Raw genomic sequence first — 27,497 nt, forward strand, 5'->3', positions numbered from 1 at the left:
TTTTTTTTTTTTTTTTTAATATTGTGCCAACAGATCTCCAGTACAATCTTGAATAGAAAGAACGATATTGGACATCCATCTTTACTCCTGATTTTAGAGATAGTGTATCTAATCATTCCTCATTAAATGTGAAATACATTATAGTTTCTGGTACAACTTTTATTGGGATTGGAAGTTCACATTCCGTTTCTTGCATAAGGGTTTGGTATTTTTCTCTTCAAGTGATGTTGGAGTTTATTGAAAAAAATTTTTTCTAAAATGAACTAATGAGCGCTCCCTCTTATTAATTCCTTAGAAGAATTTGAGTAAGTCTAATTCTTTGGGTATTTGGTAGAACTCAGTGTAAAACTATTCTCTGTGTGTGAGTGAACCAAGGTTGAGGGAGGAGGAAAGATACAGGAGAGTTGGAGTATGTGTGTGTGTGTGTGTGTGTGTGTGTGTGTGTGTGTGTATAATTTTGATTTAATTCATTTAATGGCTATAAAAATATTTAAATTTTTTTACAAATAATAACTTTATTGTGATATTACTTATGTACTATAAAATTAATCCTTTTAAAGTGTATAATTTGGGGGGCCGGCAGGTGATGTGATTAAGGCACTAGACTCCTGCATGTTTGACCATGATTCAAGCCCTGGACTCTGGGCATGTGTGTGTGTATGCCCAAAATCCCAAGGGGAGAGTGGAGGCGAAGGGATTGTGGTGTGACCATCCTCCCTGGGTGGAAGTGGGGGGTGATTTCTTACTTTCCCTTTCTCTGTTTTTCTCTTGTGAGTGCACACACCCTATCACAAAAACTTTTTTTTTTTAAAAGAAAAAAGTGTAGAGTTTGGTAGTTTTTAACTTATTTGCGGAGTTGCTGTTTTAAATTGAGATATGTCTCTTTTTATTATTGAATTATATAAGTACTTTATACAATATGTTCTGTATACCAGTTCTTCATCAAATATATGATTTGTAAGTATTTTCTCCCATTCTGGGGATTATCTTTTAACTTTCTTGATTGTGTCTTTTGAAGCAAAAAAGTTTTTCATTTTTATAAAGCCCAACTTTATGTTTTCTTTTGTCACTCGTTCTTGTAGTGTCACATCTAGGAAACCAGTGCTTAATCCAAAGTCACAAATAGTTACTCCTATATGTTCTCCTAAGAGTTGTATAGTTTTAGATTTTACTTTTTTAAAAAGAATTATTTTATTTTACTTTATTTATTTATTTTAATTTGACCAGAGAGGAACAGAGCAAAAGAGAGAGAGAGAGAGAGAGAGACAGAGACAGAGAGAGAAAGTCAGAAAGCAAGCCACCAGGTCCAGGACTTGAACCATGGTCAGCCATGTGGGAGTCCAGCGCCCTCAACTACCACACCGCCTGCCAGCCTCTAGATCTTACATTTAATATCTATTTCATATGTCTGTCCTTATGTCAGTACCACACTGTCTTGGTTACTGATCATAGTAAATTTTGAAATCATAAAGTATGAGCCCTTCAACTTTGTTCTTCTGTTACAAGATTATTTTGGCCACTCTGAATCTCTTGTATCTATTTCCGTATGAATTTTAAGATCAGCTTTTCAATTTCTGGAAGGAAAAATACCAGCTGGAATTTTAATAGGAACTGCTTTGGATCTATAGATAACTTTGTTAGTATTGCCATTTAATAATACAGAATCTTCTAATCCATGAACATGAGATTACATGTATCTAGATTTTCTTTATTTCAACAATGTTTTATAGTTTTCAGTTATCTTGTATATCTTTTGTTAAATGTATTCCTGGGTTCATCTCATGGCCTGGCGGTTGAGGTGGCTAGATCCTACATGGGTAATATGCCTTTTGATTCTTGGACCCAACAGCTGGGTAACATGCCAGGCACAAGTGTGTGGGTGATCAAAATCTCAAAAGGAGGGAGAAATGGAAGAGAGGGGATTGCAGTATAATCACGTTCCATGGGATGTGCTTTCGTGCATCCCTAACCCATCTCAGAGAGCACATGAGCCCTTAGGCAAATTTTTTTAAAAATGTCTTCCCAGACATTTTATTCTTTTGTAATAAAATTGGTTTTCATTACACTTTTTAATTGTTCATTCCTAACATATGGAGATACAATTAATTTTTGTATATTGATCTCGTATTATGTTACCTTGCTGAACTTGCTAGTTTTAGTAGTTGTGTGCTTGTGTTGTATATAAATGATGATGTCATCTGTTCATAGTGATAACTTTACTCCTTTCTTCTCAATCTGGTCACCTTTGATTTCGTTTTCTTGCTTCATTGATTAGTTTCTTAAGTTTTGGTCAATTATATTTGTCTAAACAGTTGTCTGTCTCTCTTGTTTCCAGATATTAGCACAAGACTTATATAGTTTATTTTCCCTTAAAAACTATTTCGTGTGATATTAATCTAGTTGTTTTCTTTTACTTACTACATTCTTATTATATCTCAGGTGCATAGAATTGAATAAAAAAGTGTCTTCACTCATGACAAGCTGTGATTATTAGTTCATGTGTGGCTCACACTTACTCATTTGTTTAGTTGATTATTATAAATAATGTGGTACGTATCCATGAAACTACTTTCTAAAACAAAAGATCAAATCTAAACAGTAATCCACATCAAGCCATTTGGCTCCCTTACCTCCCCTCACCTGAGGGCAACAATCATCCTGACTCCAAAATCTTTGTTCATTCATTGCTTTTCTCCATGTGTAATTTTAGTGTGTTTGTGTATGTGTATTTATTAAAAATAACATTTAATTTTGGTTTTTATTAAAAGACAATACTGCTGTATGTAACTTTAGGAGTTCATTTTTCCACTTCATATAAATTTGTTATGACTTCTCCCTATTTTGCCAATCATTGTAGTTCACTCATTTTGATTGCTGTATACCCACTTTATCCACTTTATGGATGGGTATTTGGATTGTTTCTTGGTGTTTGCTGTTGTAATAGTACTGCTAAGTGTATTCTTAAGACATCTCCTTTTGTGCATGTGGAAGAAACTTGGATTGCAGTGTCCTAAGATATCTGAAAGTTCAATATTAGGAGCTAATGCCCAAGTGTTCTTTCAACTGGTTTCACCAGTTTACATTCACATCGGATTCTGTGGATCAACACCCTCTCCAACATTCGATATTGGCAGACTTTAAAGTTTTCAGGTGAAATAGATGTAAGGCTACCTCCTTGTGGCCTTTCTTTGTATTTCTTTGATTGTAAGTGAATGTTGAACACCTTCGCTTGCGTTTATGTAGCTGTTTACATTTTCTCACTTTGGAAAGCCTGTTTATATTTTACATGCATATTTCTAATGAGTTTCCAGGTTTTGTTACTGAATTTTAGGAAATATTTATATAATCTGATATTAAACCGTTTCCATTGTTGAATTGCAGAATATCTCTTCCTGGTTTTCAATTTGTATTTTTGTGTTTTGAAAATGTCTTTTAATTAACAGCAGTTTTTCATTTTAATAGAGTCAAATCGATTGTTTACAATGAATCTTTAACTTTTGTGTCTTAATTAATAAAGTTACTTCAAGGACTAAAAGATACTCACCTGTATCTTATCTTAGAGTTCAAGGATATATAACAATTTCTTATACCGCCCAGCATTTCTTTTAAGAAAAGGAATTATAAGGTAGAGATTCAACGTTATCTTTTCCCATAGAAATAACCATTTTTCCCAACTCAACCCTTTAGGTGCCTGCTGACCTGATATGCCAGCCCTTCCCATGTGGTACATGAGAAGGACACAACATAAGCAAGGAAATAAATGTGAATATCTGGGAAAGAACATGCCAGGCAGAAGAACAAGCACATACAAAGGTCTTAATGTACTGGGTTGTTGGAAAAGTCATGACATATCTTTTCTATGTTTTTCTATACAAAAACATGTCCTGACTTTTCTGACAACCCAACAGGCAGGTGACTGATGTGTTAAGGAATGTCAGGGAAGTCAGAGTTCCTAGAATGCTGTGATGGAGCAGGAAAGTGTTAGGAAACGAGGACAGAGACACTGGATCAGACTGTGTAGAGCCTTTAGACCGCTGTAAAGGCTCAGTTTTCACTCTGATTTAGGTATCCCCTGATGGCTTTTGAGCAAAGGAGTGATGGGATCTGATTTAGGTTTTTGGATGATCATTTGACTATTGTGTTGAGACTGCATCATAAGGATCAAGGTATAAAGCAGGGGGATGTGATGGGAGTCCATTACTGTACTCCAGATGAGATGATGGTGTCTCAGACAGAGTGGTATTGGGAGAGGTGATAAGTGAGTCTGGATATATGTTGAAGCTAGACCAGCAGGATTTGCTGGCAGACTGGATGTTGCTTAGGAGGAGAAAAGATTCAGAGAAGCAACTGGAAACATGGAGCATCCGTTAATAACATTGTTGAAGAATTTGGGTATCAGTTTATACGATGTCTTCTTTATAAGACCTTTGAAAGAAATTTGAATCTTAGTATTTTGAAATGGTTGCACATCTTCCAAGAATTTGTTTTATCAGAAGGGTACTGCAGCCTACATGATGGACTGCATTGGAGAACCACATTTGTGCCTTTTGTTTATATCATATACTACCAAAAATGAAATGTAGAGGGCAGTAGTAATTTGTTAAAGTTGTTGAAGTGCAAAGTTAGAACATCGTTTGGAACTACAAGTAAATTTGGTTTTGAGTGCCTGCTGAATTTCTGTAATTCTGTGTCATCCATTCAATAACATTTCAGTGAATATGCCTTACGTGCCAGGTACTGGTCTGGGCACTGGATACGTTAATTAATGAGCCCTGCCATCTGAGAACATGCATCCTTGTGTGTGGCGCACATACAGGGCGGGGAGAAAAGCACATGTGGAGGATTAGTGAGTTATATATAAAAAATACTAGAAGATAAAATAGTCTATGGGGAAAAAAAAAAGTCTAACCTGACAAAGGATCCTGGAATAACAGGAGCATGGGGGTTGCCAATAGATAGAGGAATCTAGATGGGCCACGTTGACAAAAAAGACATGGGAGCAAAGACTTGAAGGTGTGAATTATGTGGTTGACTAATGGAAGTGCATTCTGTCTGAGGGAACAGCAAGTTAAGGGCCTGACGTCATCAGAGCATTTCTGGCATGTATGAGGGTAGAGCGATAATGGATTTAGACCTTATAGACTATTGTTAGCACTTGAGCTTTTTCTCTGCAGGAAAGGGGGCGCCATCGCTGAGTTTCAAGAATGACATGATTTGACTCACGTTTTAAAAGGATCACTGGCTATTACATGTAACTTTCAAAGGAGTTGACAAGTATTTCTGCAATTTTAGGTACACTACAGCAAATACTGACACCGAAGAGCAGAGTTTTCCAATCCCTAAGGCATTTAACACACATACAGAGGAATTAACTTTAGATGTTCTTCTGCAGAAGGCAGATCACTTACGTGTGAATGAGAATGGCAAAGTGGAGAGTTTTGAACTACTTTGTGACCACAAGGAAAAGGTAAGAGATTCATGACAATAGCACGTTAATGTATTTTTTAATTTTTGGTTTTAACTAATGTCTTCTGCACATTATGACCTTAATAATTGTGTTATCACGCTTCTCAGAGATAAATGATTGATGTAAAGTTTTCCTCATTATAAAATGACTAAAATTTTAAAAACTTAAATATAGGAATTTATTACTCTAAAGTTATAAAACTGAGAATAAGAGCTATAATTATACGGATTTACTTTATTTTTTTATTGATTTTTATATTTAATACATATTTTTTAACAGGTAAAACATTCTTGTAAGGCGTGTAGTATTGCTTCTCTAGGAAATGAAAGAACTACATTTTAGGTTTTATATATAGTTATCAGTATAACAGCTATCAGTATTTAAAGCGTATATGTGGTCATTCTGCAATTTTTTTATCTTGGACTTTAATTGAGAAAGCCTATCCCTCCTACCACCACACTAAAAAAAAAAAAAAAAGATTTGCAATCTCTCCTATGAGCAGTTCAAGTCTAATCTTTGTCTAACACTTAGCAACTCTAAAGACTTTGTCTAAAACTTATAAAAATCTCCAGAATTATATTTAGGTGATTCAGGTAAAAATGTGACTGCTCTTTTGAATATACACAATTCATTTTCCAGGTATGATCCAATATACTCATTAAACTATTGTATTTATAGTCAATAACTTAGAAAGGAGAATACAAAGATACCATAACCCAGAGAGAACTTACAGGTTCTGGCACCTAGCAGTTCTCTCTTCTACATAAATAGAGTTAATGTCTGGGTAATAGTAATTGGTTTTAACGACAAAATGTGACAGATCACTTTTCTTACAGGTCACCTGTAAATATTGAGATATATACACGCTTAAATCCAGTCATCTGCAAGTAGTGGTTTTCTTGCCTCATTTTAAAAGAGTTTCAGTGGAAGACAATTCTAGTTTAGACAAGTTACTGAGTTACTCTAATGTGCAATTCTATTTTTTCAGTTTAGAGATGAAATAGAGTTTATATGGCGGTTTACTCGTGCGTATGGAGACATGTATGAGTTATCTACAAACACACAAGAAAGGAAACATTATGCTAATGTTGGTAAGCACTTGGTAAAGATTGCCTTTTTTTTTTTTTTTTTTTTTGCCATAGGGCATGTGTGTAGGCTGGAGAGAGACAGGGAATGGGAAAGTGAGAAATCACCCCCAGAGAGGATGACTATACCACAATCCCTTCTCCTCCATACTGCTCTCTGGATTTTGGGGGCACACATGCATATGCACCCAGCATGACTTTCAAGCTGCCAGGTCTGAGATTTAACCTCAGTTGGCCATATGGGAGTCCAACATCTTATCCACCATACCTGTTGACCCCCAAATTGGTTATTCTTTTTTTTCTTTTCCTTTTCCTTCTGGAGATTTTTGCTATAAGGGCACATGCGTTGCCAGAGAGACAGAAAGCAAGAAATTATACCCTCCTCCCCAGGGAAATGGCCATGCTGCATCCCTTCTACTTTATTCTCCCCTTGGTAGCTTGAGCATGCAAACACATGTGCTTGGCATGAGTTTTAAGTTTCTAGGTCTGGCACTTGAACTATGATCAACTATGTGGAAGTCCAGCAATGTAACTGTTATGCCATCTGCTGGTCCCAAAATGGGTTATTCTTAAGTAACAATTATGTTCTATAACACACTACCTGTTCGTTTTAATTAATGCTAACTAGTCTTTTCTTATGACAAATGTATATGTTCTTTACAAATATTTGAGCATATTCGAATAGGCAACTAAACAACCTTGAATTTTTTTTTTTTTTTTGAGAGAGGTTTTCACTATAGGGCGCGTGTGCTCGCCAGATAGACAGAGAGAGACAGAAAGCGAGAAATCACCCCCCAGGGGTGGATGGCCACGCTGCGATCCCTTCTCCTCCATTCTCCTCTTGGAATCCTGGGCACGCACACACAGGCACCCGGCATGGGTTTTAAGCCACCAGGTCCGGGACGCAAACCGCAGTTGACTACGTGGGAGTCCAGCGACATAACCATTAATGCCAACTGCTGGTCCCCCTTTTTTTTTTTAGAGAGAGAAATTTTGCTCTAGGGTGCATGCACTCGCCAGACCCATGACCCAAGCGCTTCTCCTCCATTCTCTTGAGATCTTGGGCATGCATGCACACATGTCCAGTGTTAGTTTTAAGCTGTTGGGTCTGGGACTCGAACCACGGTGGATTGCATGGGAGTCCAATAACATAACATTATGCCACCTGCTGGTCCCTCAAATATAATCTTTTAAAGTTTAAAAAGTCACAGAAAGAGAAGATATTAAATAGTAGTGATTGAGAAACAGTAATCACAGAAGAACATTATCTTCCGCAATAATCTACCACATACTGAAATAACCCAACCTTTACTTCCTCTAATGTAGGACTCTGGGCACCTCAAAGAAATAAGCTCTCAGACATAAGTAATATTATTTTTACTGTATTTTAATGAAACAAAGTTAACCTTGAGTTGATTATTGTTTAACCTAAGTACATGGTGGTTCATCTACGCTTTTTTGTACATTTTTGAAATTTTCCAAAACAGCAATAACAAAATGGCTAAATGTCAAACTGTTGTTGTAACTCACCTTGACAATTACTCTGTGTCAAAGTGCCTTCTGAAAAGCCTGTAACTACCATATTTCTGAGCATCATCTAAGTCATTTGATACCAAACCTCCTTTAATTCTTATTTTATTCCAAAGTCTTCTCTTTCCCAGGCTTTTCTTCTCTACAGTAGCATGAGGAAGAAACAAGAATGATCTGCTCCAAGTCTAATTCCCTGTCTTTCTGGGGTTTTGTTTTGTTTTGTTTTTTCCAACCAGGAAGTATTGTCAAACTCTTTGTAATTATATATTTATTCTACCTGGAGATTTCTTTGCTGAAGGACCTTTGTGCTTTGATTTTCTCCCAGTGGGAGGAAGGTGAGAGGACTTCTTCCTCTTTTTCTTTACATACTCATCATCAACTTTGAGGCCAGTTTTTTTCTGCCGTAATCCACTTTGTAGACCATATACAAAGTAGATTTTTAGAGAAGAGATTTATCAACTTGAAGGCAGATAAGAATCTTATCAAAGAGAACAAAGGGATTTATTTTCATATCTATTGAGGAAACCAAAGTATATCCGTGTAACCTGTTCCAACATTCAGCAGTAGGAAGTACATTCCTTTCTTCAGGACCTGCCTTGCCCTGGGCATTATATTAGCAGGTAGGAATGAGATGGCAAACTAGGCATGTTCTCAGATCCAGGGGAGTGTATGGCTTTGTAGAAGAGGCAGTATTATTCAAATAATCATTCATATAAACACACCAACTAAGGGGCCAGCAGGTGGCATGGTGGTTGGTGCACTGGACTCCCAACTGTGGTTCAAGATCTGGAACCTGGTGGCCTGCTTTCTCACTTTCTCTTTCTCTCTCTCTGGTCAGTTTAAAAAATAAATAATAATAACAAGTATAAATAAATAAATAAATCTTTTTTAAAATGAGCTATTATTTAAAAGAAAAGTACAAAATGTTAAGGGAATATGTAACAGAAAAAGAGGGTGTGATGCCAGGGAATGGATATTAATGCAGAGAAGTTTTACTTACAGAAGTAAATTTTCCTTAAGTAAAAATCTCTTTGACTCTCTACCTTAAAATGGTTTATACTGGATCAGACCCGTTCAAACTGGCTGATGGTTCTGACCAGTTCAAACTGGCTCAGACTGGTTCATACTGGCTCAGACAGCTTCTGATCAGCTCAGACCAGTTCTGACAGTTCAGATGGCTCAGACAGGTTCTGATTGGTTCAGATCAGTTTAGACCTTTTCATACTGGCTTAGACCTGTTTAGACCAGCTAAGACCGACTCCAGCCAATTTGCACTAGCTCAGGTCGGTTCCAATGGGCTCTGATCCATTCAAATCAGCTCAGACCAACTCTAATCAGTTTCAGATAAGCCCAGAACAGTTCATACTGGCCTGGACTGGTTCAGAAAGGTTCAAACCAGTTCAGACTGGTTCCAGTCTGGCTTGGACCAGTTTTAACTGGTCCCTTACCAACTCTGACTGGTTTAGACCAGTTCAGAACAGATTGGAACAGATCTCACTAGTTCAGACTGACTTGGACCAGATCAGACAGATTCAGACCAACTTGGACTAGTTTTGACCAGTTCAGACCAGCTCGGATCAATTCAGACTGGCTCAGACCAGTTCAGACTGGTTCAGACTATATCTGACCAGTTCAGACTGACTCAAACCTCTTTTGACTGGTTCTGACTGGTTCAAACCGGTTTTGGCTGGTTCAGGCTATCTTGGACTGGTTTTGACTAGTGCAGACTGGTTTTGACTGGTTCTGACTGGCTCAGACTGGCTCATGCTGGGTTTGACCTGTTTTTGACCAGTTTAGACCAACTCAGACCAGTTTTGACAAGTTCAGACCAACTTAGACTAGTTTTGTCTGGTTCAGACTGGCTCAGTCCGGTTTTGACCTGTTCAGACTGGTTCAGATGAGTTCTGACCTGTTTTGACTGGTTCAGATCACTTTTGACTGGTTCAGATTAGCTCAGACTGGTTTTGACCAGTTCATACTGGCTTAGACTGGTTGAGACTAGCTCAGCTCAGTTCTGACCTGTTCAGACCCAACTCAGACCAGTTTTGGCTGGTTCAGACTGGCTCAGACTGTTTTGACCAGTTCAGACATGCTCAGGCTGATTTTGACTGACTTAGATTGGTTCAGACTGGTTTTCAACTGGGGTTGAAATTGGCTCAGACCAGTTTTTGCCTGTTCAGACTGACTCAGACTGGTTTTGAGTCTCAGACCAGGTTAGACTGGTTTTGACTGGCTCTGACTGGTCCTTATTGGCTCAGACCAGTTCAAACTGGCTCAGACCAGTTTCTGACTGGTTAAGACTGGCTCAGACCAGTTTTGGCTAATTCAGACTGGTTCAGACTGGTTTTGACTGGCTCAGACTGGACCAGTTCAGACTGACTCAGACCAGGTTTAATAAATTTAGACCAATTCCGACTGGTTTTGGCTGTTTCAGACTGGCTTAGACTGGTTTGGGCTGGTTCAGACTGATTTTGACTGGTTCAGACTGGCTCAGGCCTGTTTATACTGGCTTAGACTGGATTTGGCTATTGCAGACTGGTTCAGGCCAGTTTGGGCTGGTTCAAACTGACTCAGGACAGTTTTAACTGATTCTGACTGACTCAGATCAGTTTAAACCAGTTCATACTGGCTTGGACCTGTTCAAACCAGCTCAGATAACTTCCAACCAGTTCATACTTGCTCAGACCAATTCCTATTGGTTCAGACTGGTTCTGATCTATTCCAACCAGCTCAGAGCAGTTCATACTAACTCCAGCCTTTTCATACTAGCTCGGGCTTGTTCCAACCACCTTAGACTAGTTCAAACCAGTTCTGGCCAATTCAGAATGGTTCCAACTGGTCAAGACCAATTCTAACCCATTGAGACCTGTTCATACTGTCTCAGAGCCACTCAGAACCAGCATGAACATTTCATAACTGTTCTGAATAGGCATATACAACAAGTAGAACCAGTTCACGTCAGTATAAATTGGTTGGAACCAATTGAATTGGTCAGAACCAATCTGACCTAGTTTGAGCCAATTGGTACCAATTTGAGTCAGTATGAACCAGTAGGAACTGGTCTTGATGGGTGTGTAATGTTCAGAATTGGTTGGAACCACTCAAAAACAGTGTGAAGTAGTCTGAACCAGTTCAAAACCATCCTGAACTGGTATGAACATGTCTGAGCCAGTATGAACAGGATTGAACCATTCAGAACAGTGATGAGTCAGATGAACTGGTTAGATTCAGTATGAGCCAGTCTGAACTGGCCAAAAGCAGCCTGGAACAGTCATGAACTGGCTTAAGCTGGCATGAATCAGCCTGCATGGGTTTGGACCAATCTGATCCAGGATGAACTGGTCAGAACGAGCCTGAAGAGGTATGAACTAGTCATGAATTAGTATAAACTGGCCAGAACCAATCTGAACCTTCATGAACTAGTCTGAACCAATATAAACTAGGCTGGACCAGTATGAGCCAGTTGGTATGAGCATGAACTGGTCAGAACTAGCATGGACTGCTCAGAACTGTTAGAAATGGGTTAGAGGTGGTATGAATGGGAATAAATAGGTTGAGAGAGCATGAATCTGTGTAAAACAGGGCTGGAATGAAGTGGTGTAAACCAATTCGAACTGATTGGGAACAGCCAGAACTAGTTTAAAACAACGTAAATCGATCAGAACTGGTCAGAGTCAGCATGAGGAGCAAAGCAGTTGGAACTTCTCTAACTGGTTAACTAGCTAGCCCTCTTAGCCCTCTAACTGGTTAACTTGCTTCCTAATCAGTTCTCTTACAAGTAAACTAGCCCCTAACTAGTCTTCTAATTAGTTAACTAGTACAGCAATAAGTAGAACTAGTCACCCTAACTAGTTAACATGTAGGCCATCTGGTTGTCCTAACCAGTTAACTAGCCAGAAAACTAGCCCCATAACTAATTATCAAACTAGTTAAGTACTCAGCCTCCAGCTAGTCAACTAACTTTCTAACTAGCCCTCTAACTGCTTAGCATGACCTAAAAGTAGTTAACTAGTTCTCTAACCAGCCATCTAACCAATTCAGTATAACTGGATCCAACCAGTTCATACTGACTCAGACTGGTTATGACTCAGTCCTAATTACCACCAGTTCAATACTGGGTTAGACCAGCTCAGACTAGAAAACTAGTCCTCTAATGCATTAACTAGTACTCCAAGCACGTGACTAGCTAGACAACTAGTCCTCTAACTAGTTACCCAGCTCTCTGATCAGTTAACTAGATAGCTAGTTATATAACCAGTAAACTAGTCGTATAATGTGTTAACTAGTGGCTTTAACCAGTTATCTAACTGGGTAAACATTGGCTAGTTAACTAGTCCTATAGTCCTCCAGCCAGTTATGTAGTCTAAGTGATTAACTAGCCCTCTCTTTGGTCCTCTAACTAGATTATTGGTTCTGTAGCAGAACCAGTATAAACCAGTGAGAAATGCATGAGCTGGTACGTACTGGTCAGAGCAAGTATGAACCAGTTAGAACTGGTAATGAGCCAGTCAGAACTGGTAGAAATGGGTTGGAACCACCTAGAACCAGAATAATCAATAATAACCAGCATGGACCAGTATAAGCCCATTGGAATTGGTACAAACCAATTGGAACTAGCCAGAGCCAGTTTAACTAAGTCATAGCTGCCATGAACCAACATATACCAGTCAGAACCAGCATGAACCAGAATAAGCCAGAACAAGCATTAACTGGCATAAACTGACCAGAACCAGTATGAACTATCATGAAGTAGCTAACCATCCAACTAATGAACTAACAAACTAGGCAACTAACTAGTTAGCAAATTACTTAGAAACCAACCAGCTAACTGGCTATCTAGCTAACTATTAAAAAAAGACTAACCAGGGAACCAGCAGTTAGCGTAATGGCTGTGTCGCTGGACTCCCACATAGTCGACCGCGGTTCGTGTCCCGGACCCGGTGGCTTAAAACTCACGCCGGGCACGTGTGCGTGCGTGCCCAGGATCCCGAGAGGAGAATGGAGGAGAAGGGATTGCGGCGTGACCATCCCCCCCCGGGGGGTGCTTTCTCGCGTTAGAACTGGTAATGAGCCAGTCAGAACTGGTAGAAATGGGTTGGAACCACCTAGAACCAGAATAATCAATAATAACCAGCATGGACCAGTATAAGCCCATTGGAATTGGTACAAACCAATTGGAACTAGCCAGAGCCAGTTTAACTAAGTCATAGCTGCCATGAACCAACATATACCAGTCAGAACCAGCATGAACCAGAATAAGCCAGAACAAGCATTAACTGGCATAAACTGACCAGAACCAGTATGAACTATCATGAAGTAGCTAACCATCCAACTAATGAACTAACAAACTAGGCAACTAACTAGTTAGCAAATTACTTAGAAACCAACCAGCTAACTGGCTATCTAGCTAACTATTAAAAAAAGACTAACCAGATAACTAGCTAACCAACTAACCAGCTAGCTAAAAATTAGAAAACTAATTAGCTAGCCAATTACTTAGATAATTAGCTTACTAACTAGACAACTAACAGGCTAACCAGTAAACAAGCTTACCAACTAACCAACTAATTAGCTAATTGACTTACTAACAAGTCAACTACCTAGAAAACAGTCTAACCAGAAAACTAACCAGCTAACAAAACTAACCAAAACCTAGCTAACTATCTGAATATCCACCTAGTTAGCCAACCAATCAGTTAAATAATCAACTAATAAACTAAACAACTTGCTAGCTAGTTAGTTAGCTACCAGCTAAGTAGTAGTAGACCAGCTAGCTAATTCTCTAGCTAGCCAAATAACTAGCAAACTAACCAGCTCACCAGCCAAAAAAAAAAAAAAATTAGGCAATTTACTAGTTGACTAACTAACTGGTTAACTGATTAGTTATCTGGTTACATGGCCAGTTAAGAGATTAATTAACTATCTAACTGGTTAGCTGGTGAGTGGGTCGGCTAGTCTAGTTAGCTGGTTTGATGACTAGTTATCAATTCACCTAGCTAATTGGCTGGTTGATGACTAGTAAACTAGTTAGAGAACCAGAAAAATAGTTTATTGGTTAAGGCAAGTTAATAGCATGGAGGTTTAGTTAGAAGACTACTTATGTGGCTAGTTAACAGGTTATGATGACAAACCAGTGAGAGGACTAGTTAATCTATAGGACTAGTCAGAGGACTGGTTAGAGAACTAGTTAGCTCATCACACAATTAGAGGACAAGTTAACTCTTTAGAGGACAAGTAAAAGTACTAGTTAGAATACTAGTCATATAATCAGAGGTCTAGTTATCTAGTTAACCATTAGGGTGACTCATTATCTAGTTAGGACTAGTTAATTGGAGGATTCCTTATCTAGTTAACTGGAGGATTCCTTATCTAGTCAGGGTGACTAGTTAACTGGTTAGAGGACTAATTAGAGGACTAATCAGATAGCTATTTAGAGGACTAGTTAACTGAATCATTCAGAACCAGTGTGACCAATATGAGCCAGTCTGAACTGGTATGAACTAGTTATCTAGCTAGTTAACTGGTTAGAGGACTAGTTGACTGCTTTGAGGATAGCCAGTTGGATGATCATTTTTAAGATTAGTTAATTAGCAGTTTCACCAGTTTGAGGACTACTTATCTAGCTGGTTAACTGGTTAGGTGACTAGTTTGTTGGTTAGCTAGTTAGGTAGCTTATTAGCCAGTAGTTATTTTCTTAGTTTACTAGTTTGTTGGTTAGCTAGCCAAAATAGTATGCTAATTAATTACCTAAGTAGTTGGTTTTCTAGTTAGTTGATGCGTTAGGCAGTTATTTGACTTGGCAGCTTGTTAGCTTGTAAATAACTAATCAGTTAGCCAACAAACTGGTCAGCTAATCAGGAAGAAAAGCACTTCTTACTCACTTGACCAGCTAATTAGTCAGCAAACCAACTAACTAGTGAACTAACTAGTAAAGCAGCCAAGTAGACACTTTTTATTATTATTTTTAGTTGCATTCAGTTAAAAATTGCTAACTCTTTCTATATTTGTCCACAATGTAATATCAGTTATTATTAAATAGTTCACTTTTTAACTTTCCCAATTTATGTAGATTTCTATACAGGGTAGTTACTATACAGGATATTTCTACACAGGATAGTTTCTTGATATATAGTGCCACCTTAAAAATCAGCAAATAGGAAAATGGTTTTAGAATGAAAGATCTTTATTTATGAAGATTACCTGAAGCACTTAATTAGAAAGGTATTTTGTGTATCACTGGGTAATGTCTCCAAAGTGAAATCACAATAATAATAAAGAAAAGAATGAAAAAGAAAGTATCAATAAGATGACCCTTTTGAGAAAGATTCTCAGAATGTGGGTTTTTTTTCTTTGCAAGCATTTTTATTTTTCAAGCCATTAGACAAACCCCTATTCAACATAATTATTACATTATTAAAAGTTACTCTAGGACAAAGTAGGGTAATTTGGGGGAACTATTTATGGCACTGATCATGTTCATTATCATGCATGACTAGATAAGAATTTGGCAAACCTGCCCTTATTCCTCTAGACAGAGTTACTCTGCTGTGCTCTCTCTTCATCTTGCTCTTATTGTTTGCAGTAACTTATTTGTTTATATATCCAATTTATTTATTTACTGTACCGTGAGCCTTTGGAGATCAAAGACTTCATCTTATTTGTCTTACGTGATACATTTATTCCCTGAAACTCACACAATATTACACTTAGTAGGCACTCAGTACATGTTGTTTGAATTGATTACAAAAAAAAAAAAATTTCTATCATACTGGGGTTTTTTTTTTTTTTTAGAGATTTTTTGCCATAGCGCGTGTGAGCTCACCAGAAGGACAGAGAGAGACAGAGAGACAGAAAGCGAGAAATCACCCCCCAGCGGGGTTAGTCACGCCACAATCCCTTCTCCTCCATTCTCCTCTCGGGATCTTGGGCATGCACACACATGCACCCGGCATGAGTTTAAGCCACTGAGTATGGGACTCAAACCACAGTCAATTACATGGGAGTCCAGCGACATAGCCGTTATGCTAACTGCTGGTCCCTCTATTACACTTTTAAGTAATGATTGAATGGTTTTTTTCTTGAATCTGGTTTCAACTGTTAGCACTTGGGCCTCAGACTTGAACATGTATCAGAATTATTGGAGATTCATCAGAACCGAGATGACGATTGAGGAGGTCTCCCTTGTGGTTGAAAATCTGCGTTCTAACAAGTTTCCAGGCAATGCTGATGCTTCTGATCTTGAGACTACACTTTAGGAACCATCAACTTGATTCAGGAAATTCCCTCCTACCCCATCACGTGAAGGAACTAAGTGTGAGTGCTTTTGTCTTTCAGGAAAAACTTTAGGTGAAAGAGCTATTGCTAGAGCACCTACGAATGGATATTGTCATCTGTGGTAAGTATGCAGATTGTACAGTCTTTTATATTCTCCTATGCCTCTTTATAAATTTCAGTGGATTTTGAAAAATATTATTGACCCATTTAACCCATCAGTCACTGAAAAATATATTTAGGAGCCAGCGGGTAGCATGGTGGTTAAGGTGGCTGAGTCCCACATGGCTGATGCACAAGTTGAGTCCCAGACCCAGCAGCTTGAAAAACTTGCCAGGAGTGTGAGTATACATGCCCAAAATGCCCAAAGGAAGGAGAAGTGTGGTGTGATCATTCTCCATGAAAGGTGCTATCTCACTTTCCCTCTCTTTCTCTCTGTCTCTCTCCTGTGACTGCACTCACCCTCTGGCAAAATGTTAGTAAAGGAAAGAAAGGAAGGAAGAACAGAAAGAAAGAAGGAAAGAAACAGAGAAAGAAGGGAGAAAAATGTGTTTAGTAGTGGGCTAGCCCGTGAAACACTGTGCAGAGGGAGCCAGATCCGACATAGTTGCATGCAAGTGCTTACCCTGCTGACTTGAAAATGTACCAGACACATATCTCTGTGCTCAGGATACTGATGGAAAGGAGAAATGGAGGGAAAAAGGATTGCAGCAGTGTGACCAATCCTGTTGGAGTACAGTTTTCCTCTTTCTTCAGTGCACATGTGTACACGCCTGCATGTAACTTCTGGCAAAAAAAAAAGGGGGGGTTAATTAAACACACACACAAGTAACTGTTTTGTCCTATTTGTCCTCACAAATTTTTCATTATGCATACTTTAAGTATATTTAAGGTAAACTTTCATCGAAGATTTTCTAAATGAACCTACCAACCTAATGGCTTTGAAGACAATAAACTGTAATTTAATCTGGTTTAATATAACATTTTGTTTGAAAACAAATAATAAAATGATGTCATGTTTCAAAATGTAGGAATGTAGAAAAATGGGGCCAGCATGTAGCATAGTGGTTAAGGCACTGAATCTCCACCTAGTCAACTGCAGTGTAAGTCTCAGACCCAGAAGCTTGCACCTCAAGCTGGGCACATGTGTGCCCAAAATCCCGAGAGGAGAATGAAAGAGAAGGGATTATGACGTGGTTAACCCACTGGGGGAGTGATTTCTCACTTTCTGTCTCTCTGGTGAGCACACGTGCCCTATAACAAAACTCTCTTGGAAAAAAAAAAGGAAAAACGCTTCAGAGAATAAAAGCACATCAAGCCATGTTTTTGGTACCGTGATGAGTATACAAATGGCACAGGTCAAGGAAAAGCCTTTTTGTACAATATGGAAGCAAAAACAAAGGTCATTTCTTTGTGAGAGTTTAGAAAGTGAATGTCCTTGGGGCAAAAAAAAACCCTCTTTATTTTGTTTTAGATCCTTTGTATGTCTAGAATTATAAAACACAAATAAGAAATATATTGTTTCGAGTTAATATTCTTCGTTCATCTGTAGTTGTGCTTCACAATGTTTTTTTTAGTTCCTTAGGATTTTCTCTGCCTACCAACATAGGTAGGAACCTTAGATACTAGAAAGATACAGTAATTGATTAATTTTTTACCCTTTCCTCAACCCTGCGTTCCCCGAAATCCACCCCTTTTAGGGGCTGTTATGCTCCTCTCGGGGTAACTGTGGATAAAATGTATCTCTCTCTTACTGTCTCTCTCTTAAGATGGCCCCCTTTCTGCAGGTTCACATTTGTCCCACAGGATGCTAATTTTTGCCTCAATAAAACCTGAAGTACAACCCACTTTCTCAGAAGAGACCTGTTTCTTCACTCTGTCATCAGCAGGGGGAGCTCAGCTCACAAACTGCAACTGAAAACATTTTGTGTACCCTCTAAGCTATAAAGGTCACATGCCAAAATATGAATTGGCCTTTTGAAGACACCCTCACTTGGCATAAGATGAAATGCAAACCTACCCTCTGCCCTCTCATGAAAAGGTGGGAGATAGAGCCCATAGCACCCTAACCCTATGGAAATCCTCATTTCCAGTCTCTTCCTCCATCCAGACAATTCTCTACCTTCTCTTATGTAACCTGGAGACTGGTGAAAAGCTAAGGCTGGAGAAACTGAATCTTTTTCTTAGCATGCCAAGCATGGACAGTAGACCTTCTTGCTTTTGAAATTGGAGTGCCTAATAAATATTGTTCTATCTGCTTGATACTACTGCCAGAAATCTGGGAGAAAGGTCATTTTGCTGTTAACATTCTGGTACAGATTTTTAGATCACCTGCCTAGGATATAAGGGTCTTGGCTGTTATTCTTGGAGCTATTACCGACATCGTACAATTCACATAATGCTAATACTCATAAATTAGCTAGGTATGTGTTAAGGTACTTCTCTTGCACTTCAGTAGTGACTGTAATGACGTGTGCTGGTCAGGTCATACTCATCCTCTTCATCCCCTTGGCTGTTGGAGGTATTTAGGAGCTGGTTAGCCAGATTAGAATGCAGAAAGAGTCCTGCTCTTGACCTTGGCATTGTTGTCATCCCCTGCCTTCTACTCCATCTCCTCCCTATTGCTCTTCCTCATCCTCTCCTTTCTTCTTCCTTCTCACAAACATGCATCTGCACCCATGAAGATTCTTATTTAGAAAGGTACACTTGACGCTTGATAACATTTGATCACTTTAAGGACATTTATCAATGTGAATTTCCAAATTTTCATAGAGGAGCAATGTTGAATGTTCCCTGGGGGCATCACAAGGACCTTGACATCCATTTGAGAGGACAGATTATGCTGAACACTACCTACGTGAGTTGCCAAGTCTGACTTTCACTACTCTACCTTCTCCTTTGTTCATCTTTTCTCACTTTCTAGTATAAACTGCTTTGTTTAAAACCATGAGAGTTTTAACCCAACATTAAATCATATCAAGACACATAGAGAAATGACTCAGTTGTGTTTCACATGATTTCTTATTTAGCATCAGTTTCTTTTTTACTTAAAAAATGTTAAAATCTGGGCCCAGCAGATGGCATGATGGTTATATCACTGGACTCCCACATAGCCAACTACGGTATAAATCTTCAACCCGGCGGCTTAAAATGCCCTCCAGTTGCATGTGCATGTGTGCCCAAAATTCAAATGGAGGAGAAGGAATTGCGGCATGGCCATCCCCACCGCGGGGGGGAGGTGATTTCTCAGTTTCTGTCTCTATCTCTCTCTGTCTCTCCAGCCAGCACATATGCCCTATGGCAAAAATCTCTCTCTACTAAAAAAAAAGTTAAAATCTAATCCATTGATAACAATTGAGTGAATTTGAATGTTGATTTAATCTTAATTCTCAGAGCATATTTAACTACCAAATGCAAATTTTCTCTTTCAGTTTAATAGTAGAGGGTTAGATGATGAAAAAAGAGAAATTTAAACTTTGACTTAAGAAACAATGGGTGAAATTTGGGTAAACCAATTCCATAATATTAATTGTAATAAAATATTGAGAAAAGATCTTTTTCTGCTGGAATTTTGTTCAGCCCATTATAGTGTTAATAAAACATTTTCTCACTCATTCAGCATGAATGACAAACCAAATTCAACTGCCTGTTTTTATAGATAAAGTTTTATGAGAGCACCGCTACACTTGAGCGTTTATGTACAGTAGTAGGGCTGAGTGGTTGCAACAGAGACTGCCCCAAAGCCTGGTATGATGTTCATCTGGCCCTGTGGCAAGTTTGCTGACCCATGCTTCTACAGTATTATATAATGATTTATAAGCCCTCAGTTTGAAACAAAAGATGTAGTTATTTTTTGTAATATCTATTATAATTTCTGATTCACATATAATTGTTGTACATCTTTATAGAGTTGATGTGGTTCTTCAAAGCTTGTATACAGTACAATAATCAGATCAAGGAGAGAAACTTATTCACCAACGTTTATCATTATCAAAAATGTAAAGAATAACAAATGCTCCCAAGGCTGAGAGCATGAGGAATACTGATATATGGTTGGTGGAAAGATACAGCAGAAGATGAAACCTTTAAGGATAATTTTCATAAAGGGTTCATATTTGAGAAATGATTGAAAACAAATACCATGTTAAAGACTTTGTTTTTATTTTCATCTTTTCCAAAATGAAATTGCTTTGTAACTTTAATGCTATATAAGATTCTGTCATTTCTGTCATACCAGACCTAAAATACTTCTGGTATCAAGAGCATAAAGTCACCGATAGATTTTCCGTTTGATCGCTAAATGGGTCTGACTTGAATTATAAATGTAGTGTCTTACATATTTATTCTGCTCTACTGTTTACAAATTATGTCCACATGCTTTATAGCACGTGATTCACAGAGCAGCCTGTTTCCATTTTATAGATGTGGTAAACAAGACAGTGTGTGTGTGTGTGTGTGCGTGTGTGTGTGTGTGTGTACGCATAAGTGTGTTGATTAGGGGCATACAAGAAGTAACAAAACAAACTAGAATCTAGATCATGTATGCTTTGTCTTTCTTCTAAGATAAGTGTCCTCTTCTTTCTCACAATATGGATAGTGTTGGGACTGAATCAAAACTATTTCAGAGAAACTAATAAGAGTTGTCTGAGTAGTTACTGAAATAGTATACTTGTCAATTATTAAGGATACAGTCAATATCAATGGAAAAAAAATACAAAATTCATGTCAAAGCATAAGTGGTTAGAATGACCTCTAGATGGAGGTAAACACCATATTGTGAAGAAACTTTCTTTAGTGTTCCATCAGCCTAAGAGTTTGAGAAATAAAACGTTAAATTCAATTTTTAAAAAGAACAGCATAATACATACATACAGACACACTCAGAAATAGAATTGATTGGAAAAAAGAAATGAAGACCCTTTGGGAGAAAGTGGCCAGGTGACTTTTGAATTTATGATAAGTAGGAAGATAAATAAGCTCTTAAACTAAGTTTTTGAAGTAGATTTACAAAAAAAAAAAAAAAACACCCACAATGCTCTAGTGGCATATTATATAAAAGGGAAAATACATATTTTATAGAATGGTTATTTGTAGTCCATGGGTTTTTTTCTTCATCCAGTGATGTGCGTAGAAACTGATCTCACCTCAGACCAGTGAACCGAGCATCTATTCCTTTGATTCCATCACAGAGAGTTGGGTTGTTTTGTGAATCTCTAGATGAGGAAGTGAGTTCAGATAAATCCAACATAGATTTTTCCAAAAATGTGGCAAGGTCTCTTTTTGTTTTTTTCTTTGCTAGTAGATAGAAAAGGGAAATTGGTCTAGCATATCTGGATTTAAGCAAGGGATTGAGACAAGTTCACTTACAACATCCTTGTGGACAAGATGTAGAAATGGGGAAGCAGCTGGCTTACCCATGCTGACCAAGGGATTTCAGTCTCATTCTACAAATCATTGTCACTCTGGACGTGATTCTAGGGCCAGGTCTGCATATTGGACCCCAGTGTCATTGTCACTCTGGACGTGATTCTAGGGCCAGGTCTATATATTGGACCCTAGTGTCATTGTCACTCTGGACGTGATTCTAGGGCCAGGTCTATATATTGGATCCCAGTGTCATTGTCACTCTGGACGTGATTCTAGGGCCAGGTCTATATATTGGACCCCAGTGTCATTGTCACTCTGGACGTGATTCTAGGGCCAGGTCTATATATTGGACCCCAGTGTCATTGTCACTCTGGATGTGATTCTAGGGCTAGGTCTATATATTGGACCCCAATATACTCAGTAATTTTGTCAGTGTATACAGATATACATAGTATGCTTATATAACTTGTAAATAATACAAATTAGAAGGAACAGGGTGCTAATGGATGACAACTGTAATTGTAAAGATTTTAACACATTGAAAAGGATACTTAGCAAAGCATGAATTAATGGAAGTATGAAAGGAGAGAGAGAGATAGGTATCAAAAATGTTTAAGGAATGCCAGGGACAATGTGGGAGGAGGATGGGGAATCTAGGATGGCAAAACAAAAGGCAAGGTATGCAGGACACAAGAAGTGGGAAATTATTTGCTGAGAACATATATGTTGACGTGCTTGATTGAGCCAATGCACAGTGTATTTTGGATGGAAAATTCATTTGTGTGTTGTGATGGAGGAAAAAAAATTATAATAAAAAATAAACTATTAAAAAAAAGAGAGAAGAGGATAGAGAAAGATAGCAAGTGAACAATAGAGAGGCAGGATGTTAGTGAGAAACAGATATGGTTTATTATCTGTTGATGATGACGTGTATTGTATTCTCAACTGGACTGGTCTGGGAAGTATTTCATGATGGGTGAAGTCTTTTAACAAGCAAAATGAGAAATAGTGATTGACTGTTTTAAAAAATTATAATAATAATAATAATTATTGGGAAAAGCATGGAAAAGACATTGAATGATAAAGCGGGGAGATTAATGTCTCTGTATTGACTGACATGCATGGCATTCCCTTTTGAAAAAGCAACGGAAGTCAATGTAAAGTTATATGTAATCCAATGTAATATAAAGATTATGATGATAATAAAAATTTAAAAAAATGTTTAAGGACATTAGGGAATAACAGATGGAAATCTGAATATAGTATGGGTGTAGTTAATAAGAGTGTGCTAATATTGGTTCATTGTGACAACTATGTTTTAATGTTGCCTATCAATATTGGTACAGTTATGACAAATATGGAATCATGGTATAAAATATTAGCAATAGGGAAATCCAGGTTTGGAGTATACATCTGTGCTATCTGTGACTTTTCCATAAGTCAAAACTATTTTAAAAGAAAAAAAATGTGCTTAACTAGAAAATGGTCTATATGTTTTAAATCCCTATAAGCAAGGAAATTATAATGCTGTAACAAAACTAAGGAGTTTAAGGGAGTACTTATGTGAGATTTTTTTGGAAAGATCGGAATTGCTCTATAGTCTATAATTCTTTGGGAAAAGAGAACAGAATAGCAGAGGACAATGGAAAAGAACATGGTGAATAGACAATCTGAATAAGCCTATGCTTATTAATAAAATGGAATACATGACTAATAAACTTCTAAACCAGAAAATACCAGGCTCAGGTGGGTTCACAGGTAAATTCTACCAGATATTTAAAGAAGAAATTTTACTAAATCTATACAATCTCCAGAAGATAGAATCTGAGAGCATATTTTCTAACTCATTCTATGAAGTGAACAATACTCTAATACAAAAACCAGACAAAGATATCTCTCATGAGCATAGATGCAAAAGTCCTTAGCAAATTGAATGCAACAATGTATAAAAAGAATTATACACCACAACCAAGTGGTATTATCCCTAATATATAAGGCTGGTTCAACATTTGAAAATCAATTACTATAATTCATCACATTAATAGACTAGAAATGAAAAACTCACATACTTAAAAATAATCAAAGTCAGGGACCAGCAGTTGGCATAATGGCTATGTCTCTGGAATCCCATGTAGTCAACCACGGTTCAAGTCCCAGACCTGGTAGCTTTAACTCACGCCAGGCACATGTGCGTGTGTGCCCAATATTCCTAGAGGTGAATGGAGGAGAGGGGATCACTGCATGACCATCCTCCCGGGGGATAAGTTCTCGCTTTCTATCTCTCTGTCTCTCCCGGTCTTTCTGGCGAGTGCATGCGCCCTATAGCAAAAACCTTCCTCCCTCCTCCCCAAAAAAGTAATCAAAGTCTATCAGCCATTTGGGAAGTAAGAAGAATTTTTGTTTATCAACCTGATCTACTTTCTAAGTATGGATCATGCAAGAGGCAGGGAGTGGAAATCTACAGAGAAGTCAAGGGAAGTATATAGAAATTCTAAGTGTGAACGAGTGTCCATAGAAGCTAAAGAGCAAGAGTGGGCTTCCAGTCAACCAAGCCTTTCTACAGGGTTACCAACAACCTCAGTAAAGGGAAAAAATTGAAAAAGATCTGTGAAGGATGACAAATAGCCCTGTCCAAAGGAGAAGGCACAATGCAATGACAGCCTATAGCCTCTGAAAAAGATGCCAATTGCCCTGTTGTCCTCTAAACTGCCACCAGTCAACCGGCTTCACGGAGACAATTTCCAGGCTTGGCGCCAACAATTAAAGATCAGCTCCAAAGGCTAGACATTAGATGCACTCAATTTATAGTCAAATATTATTTATGTAAATTTTGTACTCCCAGAAGGAAAAAGTCAGTAATACATGGGATGCCCTATTCTAGTAATACAGTATTTCCAGGAAGAGTTGAGGGAGATGGGGAATTTTTTGAAAAAGCATACTTTAAAATTATTTTTTACTTTGTTTTTAGTCATGATAGTATTATCTTCCATGACATTAAAAGTCATGGCTTTTTTAAAAAATTATTTTATTTAATTGTGTTTATTCAGTCATTTATTTAAATTTGACCAGAGAGAGACACAGAGAGAGAAAGAGAGAGAGGAAAGTGAGAAAGCAAGCCACCAGGTCCAGGACACAAATCTGGTCAACCATGTGGAAGTGTCCAGCACCTTAACTACCACACCTACTGGTCCCCAACATTTTTATTTTTATATTCTAAAAAGTGAATGTATTTTAAAAGATTGCTTTTAATAGTGTTTTTAAATGTATAAATCTGTTGACACAGTGTTTTCCAATTTAGTAATGTTGAGATTAGAATTTCTCTGGGAACTTCTTTGTGATGCTGCTGCTGCTGATGATGATGTGGTATTTATTAAAATTGCCTTCGCGGGGAACCAGCAGGTGGCATATGGGTTAGGGGGCTGGACTCCCACATGATCAACCACAGTTTGATTCTCAGACCCAGAGCCTTGAAAATCATGCTGGGCACATGTGTATATATACCCAAAATCCCAAGAGGAGAAGGGAGAAAAGAGGGATTTCCATCCCCCCAGCAAATGATTTCTCACTTCACCTTTCTTAGAATCTCTCTGTTTCTCTTCTTTTCAGCAAGCACATGCACCCTATGGCAATAAATAAATAAATAAATACATACATACATACATACATACAAACTGCCTACATTCCAGACACAGGTCTAAGAAGAACATAACATGTTCTGACTCATTTTTCCCACAAAAAATATATATATATATATATATATATATATGAGATGGGTAATATTAGTGTCCCAGGTTATAGATGAGGAAAATGGACTTACGTTAATGTCAATTATTTGTTATCTTGGGGAACTTTGCATCTTTGTGAATACTTTGTAAAAATATTAATGAATGCTTTAGATTTTTTAAAAGATTATAGGTTGGTAGTTTGTGATTAAACATTTATATGATAGCTTTGTTATTCTTCTCAGGTATGCAATTTTATGTGGCTATGTGTCTGAGCTTGAGGGCTTACAGAGCAAAATCAACTGTGGATATCACTTCAAGGTATTTCTTGAAATATTTTAATATAACTACATATTTCATTCACAGGTCTAAATATGATTTTTCAACAAATTAAGCTCTAGATTTTTATTTTGTTGTTCAAATAGTAGGATATGGAATGTCTCCCTTTAAATAGTACTGTGACAAAAAGAATCGGACTATTTGAGTAATTAAAGAATCGGACCATTTGAGTAATTAAAGATGATTGTTATTCTAGATCCTAAAAGAAATCATTTGGTAGATGATAATTATTTTTGTAAAGATTGAGGATTAGCATTTTGGTCATGAGTTTACCCACATCCTCTAAGAATGGCTGGGACTAATTAGTCAACAATCTCTGTATATGGACATGGGGGTGGGGAACCTATTCTAGGGCTTAAATATATTGTGATAAATGAACAAAATAATCTACATTCATATCATTTATTATTTGCCCCTAGTTATCATACCTCATAATAACCCCTCAGAGTCAATAATTACACAAATGAGCTAATAGTTCTTCTCCATTTTCCAGCTTCCTATAACCTTTTTTTAAATAAGGATTTTGCAGTGGGGTGTGTGTGTTCACCAGAGAGAAACACATAGAGACAGAGAGAGAGAGAAAGTGAGAAATCAACCCCCTTGTGGAGGTAGCTCTGCCACAATCCTTTCTCTCAGGATTTTGGGTGTGCATGCACACATGCCCAGCATGCTTTTTAAGCTGCCGCGTCTGGGACTTGAACCATGGTAGACGATGTGGGAGTCCAGCACCTTAACCACTGTGCCGCCTACTGGTCCCCCGTAACCATTTTGATAATGCCAGAGGAACAGATTCTTCTCTCATCTAGTTCTGATTTCTTCTCCCAGGACATCCTACACCATGTCATTTGATATCTGTAATCTCACCTCTGAAGCAATAAATATTAACTGGACAAGTCATGGGCAAGCAGGCATCGACTTGGGTGTTTCCTGTTTTTATAGCAACATTTTGACTTTAAATTATAAGTAGCCTTACCTAATCATAGTCGCATTGTGGTTCTGGTTGTAAGCAGTCATTTTTGATCATTGAATTATTAGAATGTTTCATTGTATTAATGATAGGGATGGCGATGGTGGGTGTGGGATGCTGAGACAGTACTGTAAAATCCACTTTCAAGTTTGGTAGGCTTTGAGCCAGTTCCATTCAACCATGTCTGAGACGAGAGATGATTTTTCTTTGGGATGTTTCTTTCAGGAGCATCTGGATATAGCAATCCAACTTTTACCTCAAGAACCTTTACTGTATTACCTCAAGGGAAGATACTGTTATACTGTAAGTTGTTATAATACTTCATTTATAAATATTATTTGAAGACAGATGAGCATGAGCACAATTCCAAGCTGTTTTCTGAAAGTAAACTGTTAACTTATGGCTTCCAATGAGACAACCTTAACTGGCAAAAGGACTTAATATGCTTTCCTCTTGCTCCAGGATATCTGACAGTTTTTATAACATTAGCTGTGCTAGTTATAGCATGTTGTCCAACACTGACTATAGTCTATAAGATTAAAGTGGAAAGGAGTAAATGAGAAATGATTTCACATATGTTTAACTGTTTTCTAGAACACATTTTTATTAAATCACTCACAAAAGAAGGTCTCTGAATGGCAAGTGTGCATACGAGAAGATATTCAGCATCATTACTTATCATTAGAAATAGGCAAATTAAAACCACAGAGAAAGACCATAACATATACATGGAAAGGGCTAACCCGAAA

General features: G+C 37.8%; 1 protein-coding gene across 2 annotated transcripts in view; it reads left to right on the top strand.

Moving 5' to 3' along the window:
* The window catches only part of RMDN2 (regulator of microtubule dynamics 2), a 59,664-nt gene that overhangs the window by 18,507 nt on the left and 13,660 nt on the right, over positions 1-27,497 (top strand). For both annotated transcript variants that reach the window (XM_006151349.3, XM_006151346.3), the window contains exons 3-7: positions 5,293-5,467; positions 6,456-6,558; positions 16,417-16,477; positions 25,688-25,763; positions 26,974-27,051. In XM_006151349.3, coding sequence (XP_006151411.1) covers positions 5,293-5,467; positions 6,456-6,558; positions 16,417-16,477; positions 25,688-25,763; positions 26,974-27,051 — 493 coding nt within the window. The remainder of the gene's footprint in view (positions 1-5,292; positions 5,468-6,455; positions 6,559-16,416; positions 16,478-25,687; positions 25,764-26,973; positions 27,052-27,497) is intronic.

This window comes from Tupaia chinensis, unplaced genomic scaffold (genome assembly GCF_000334495.1).
Source record: "Tupaia chinensis unplaced genomic scaffold, TupChi_1.0 Scaffold000317_1, whole genome shotgun sequence".
NCBI lineage: Eukaryota > Metazoa > Chordata > Mammalia > Scandentia > Tupaiidae > Tupaia > Tupaia belangeri.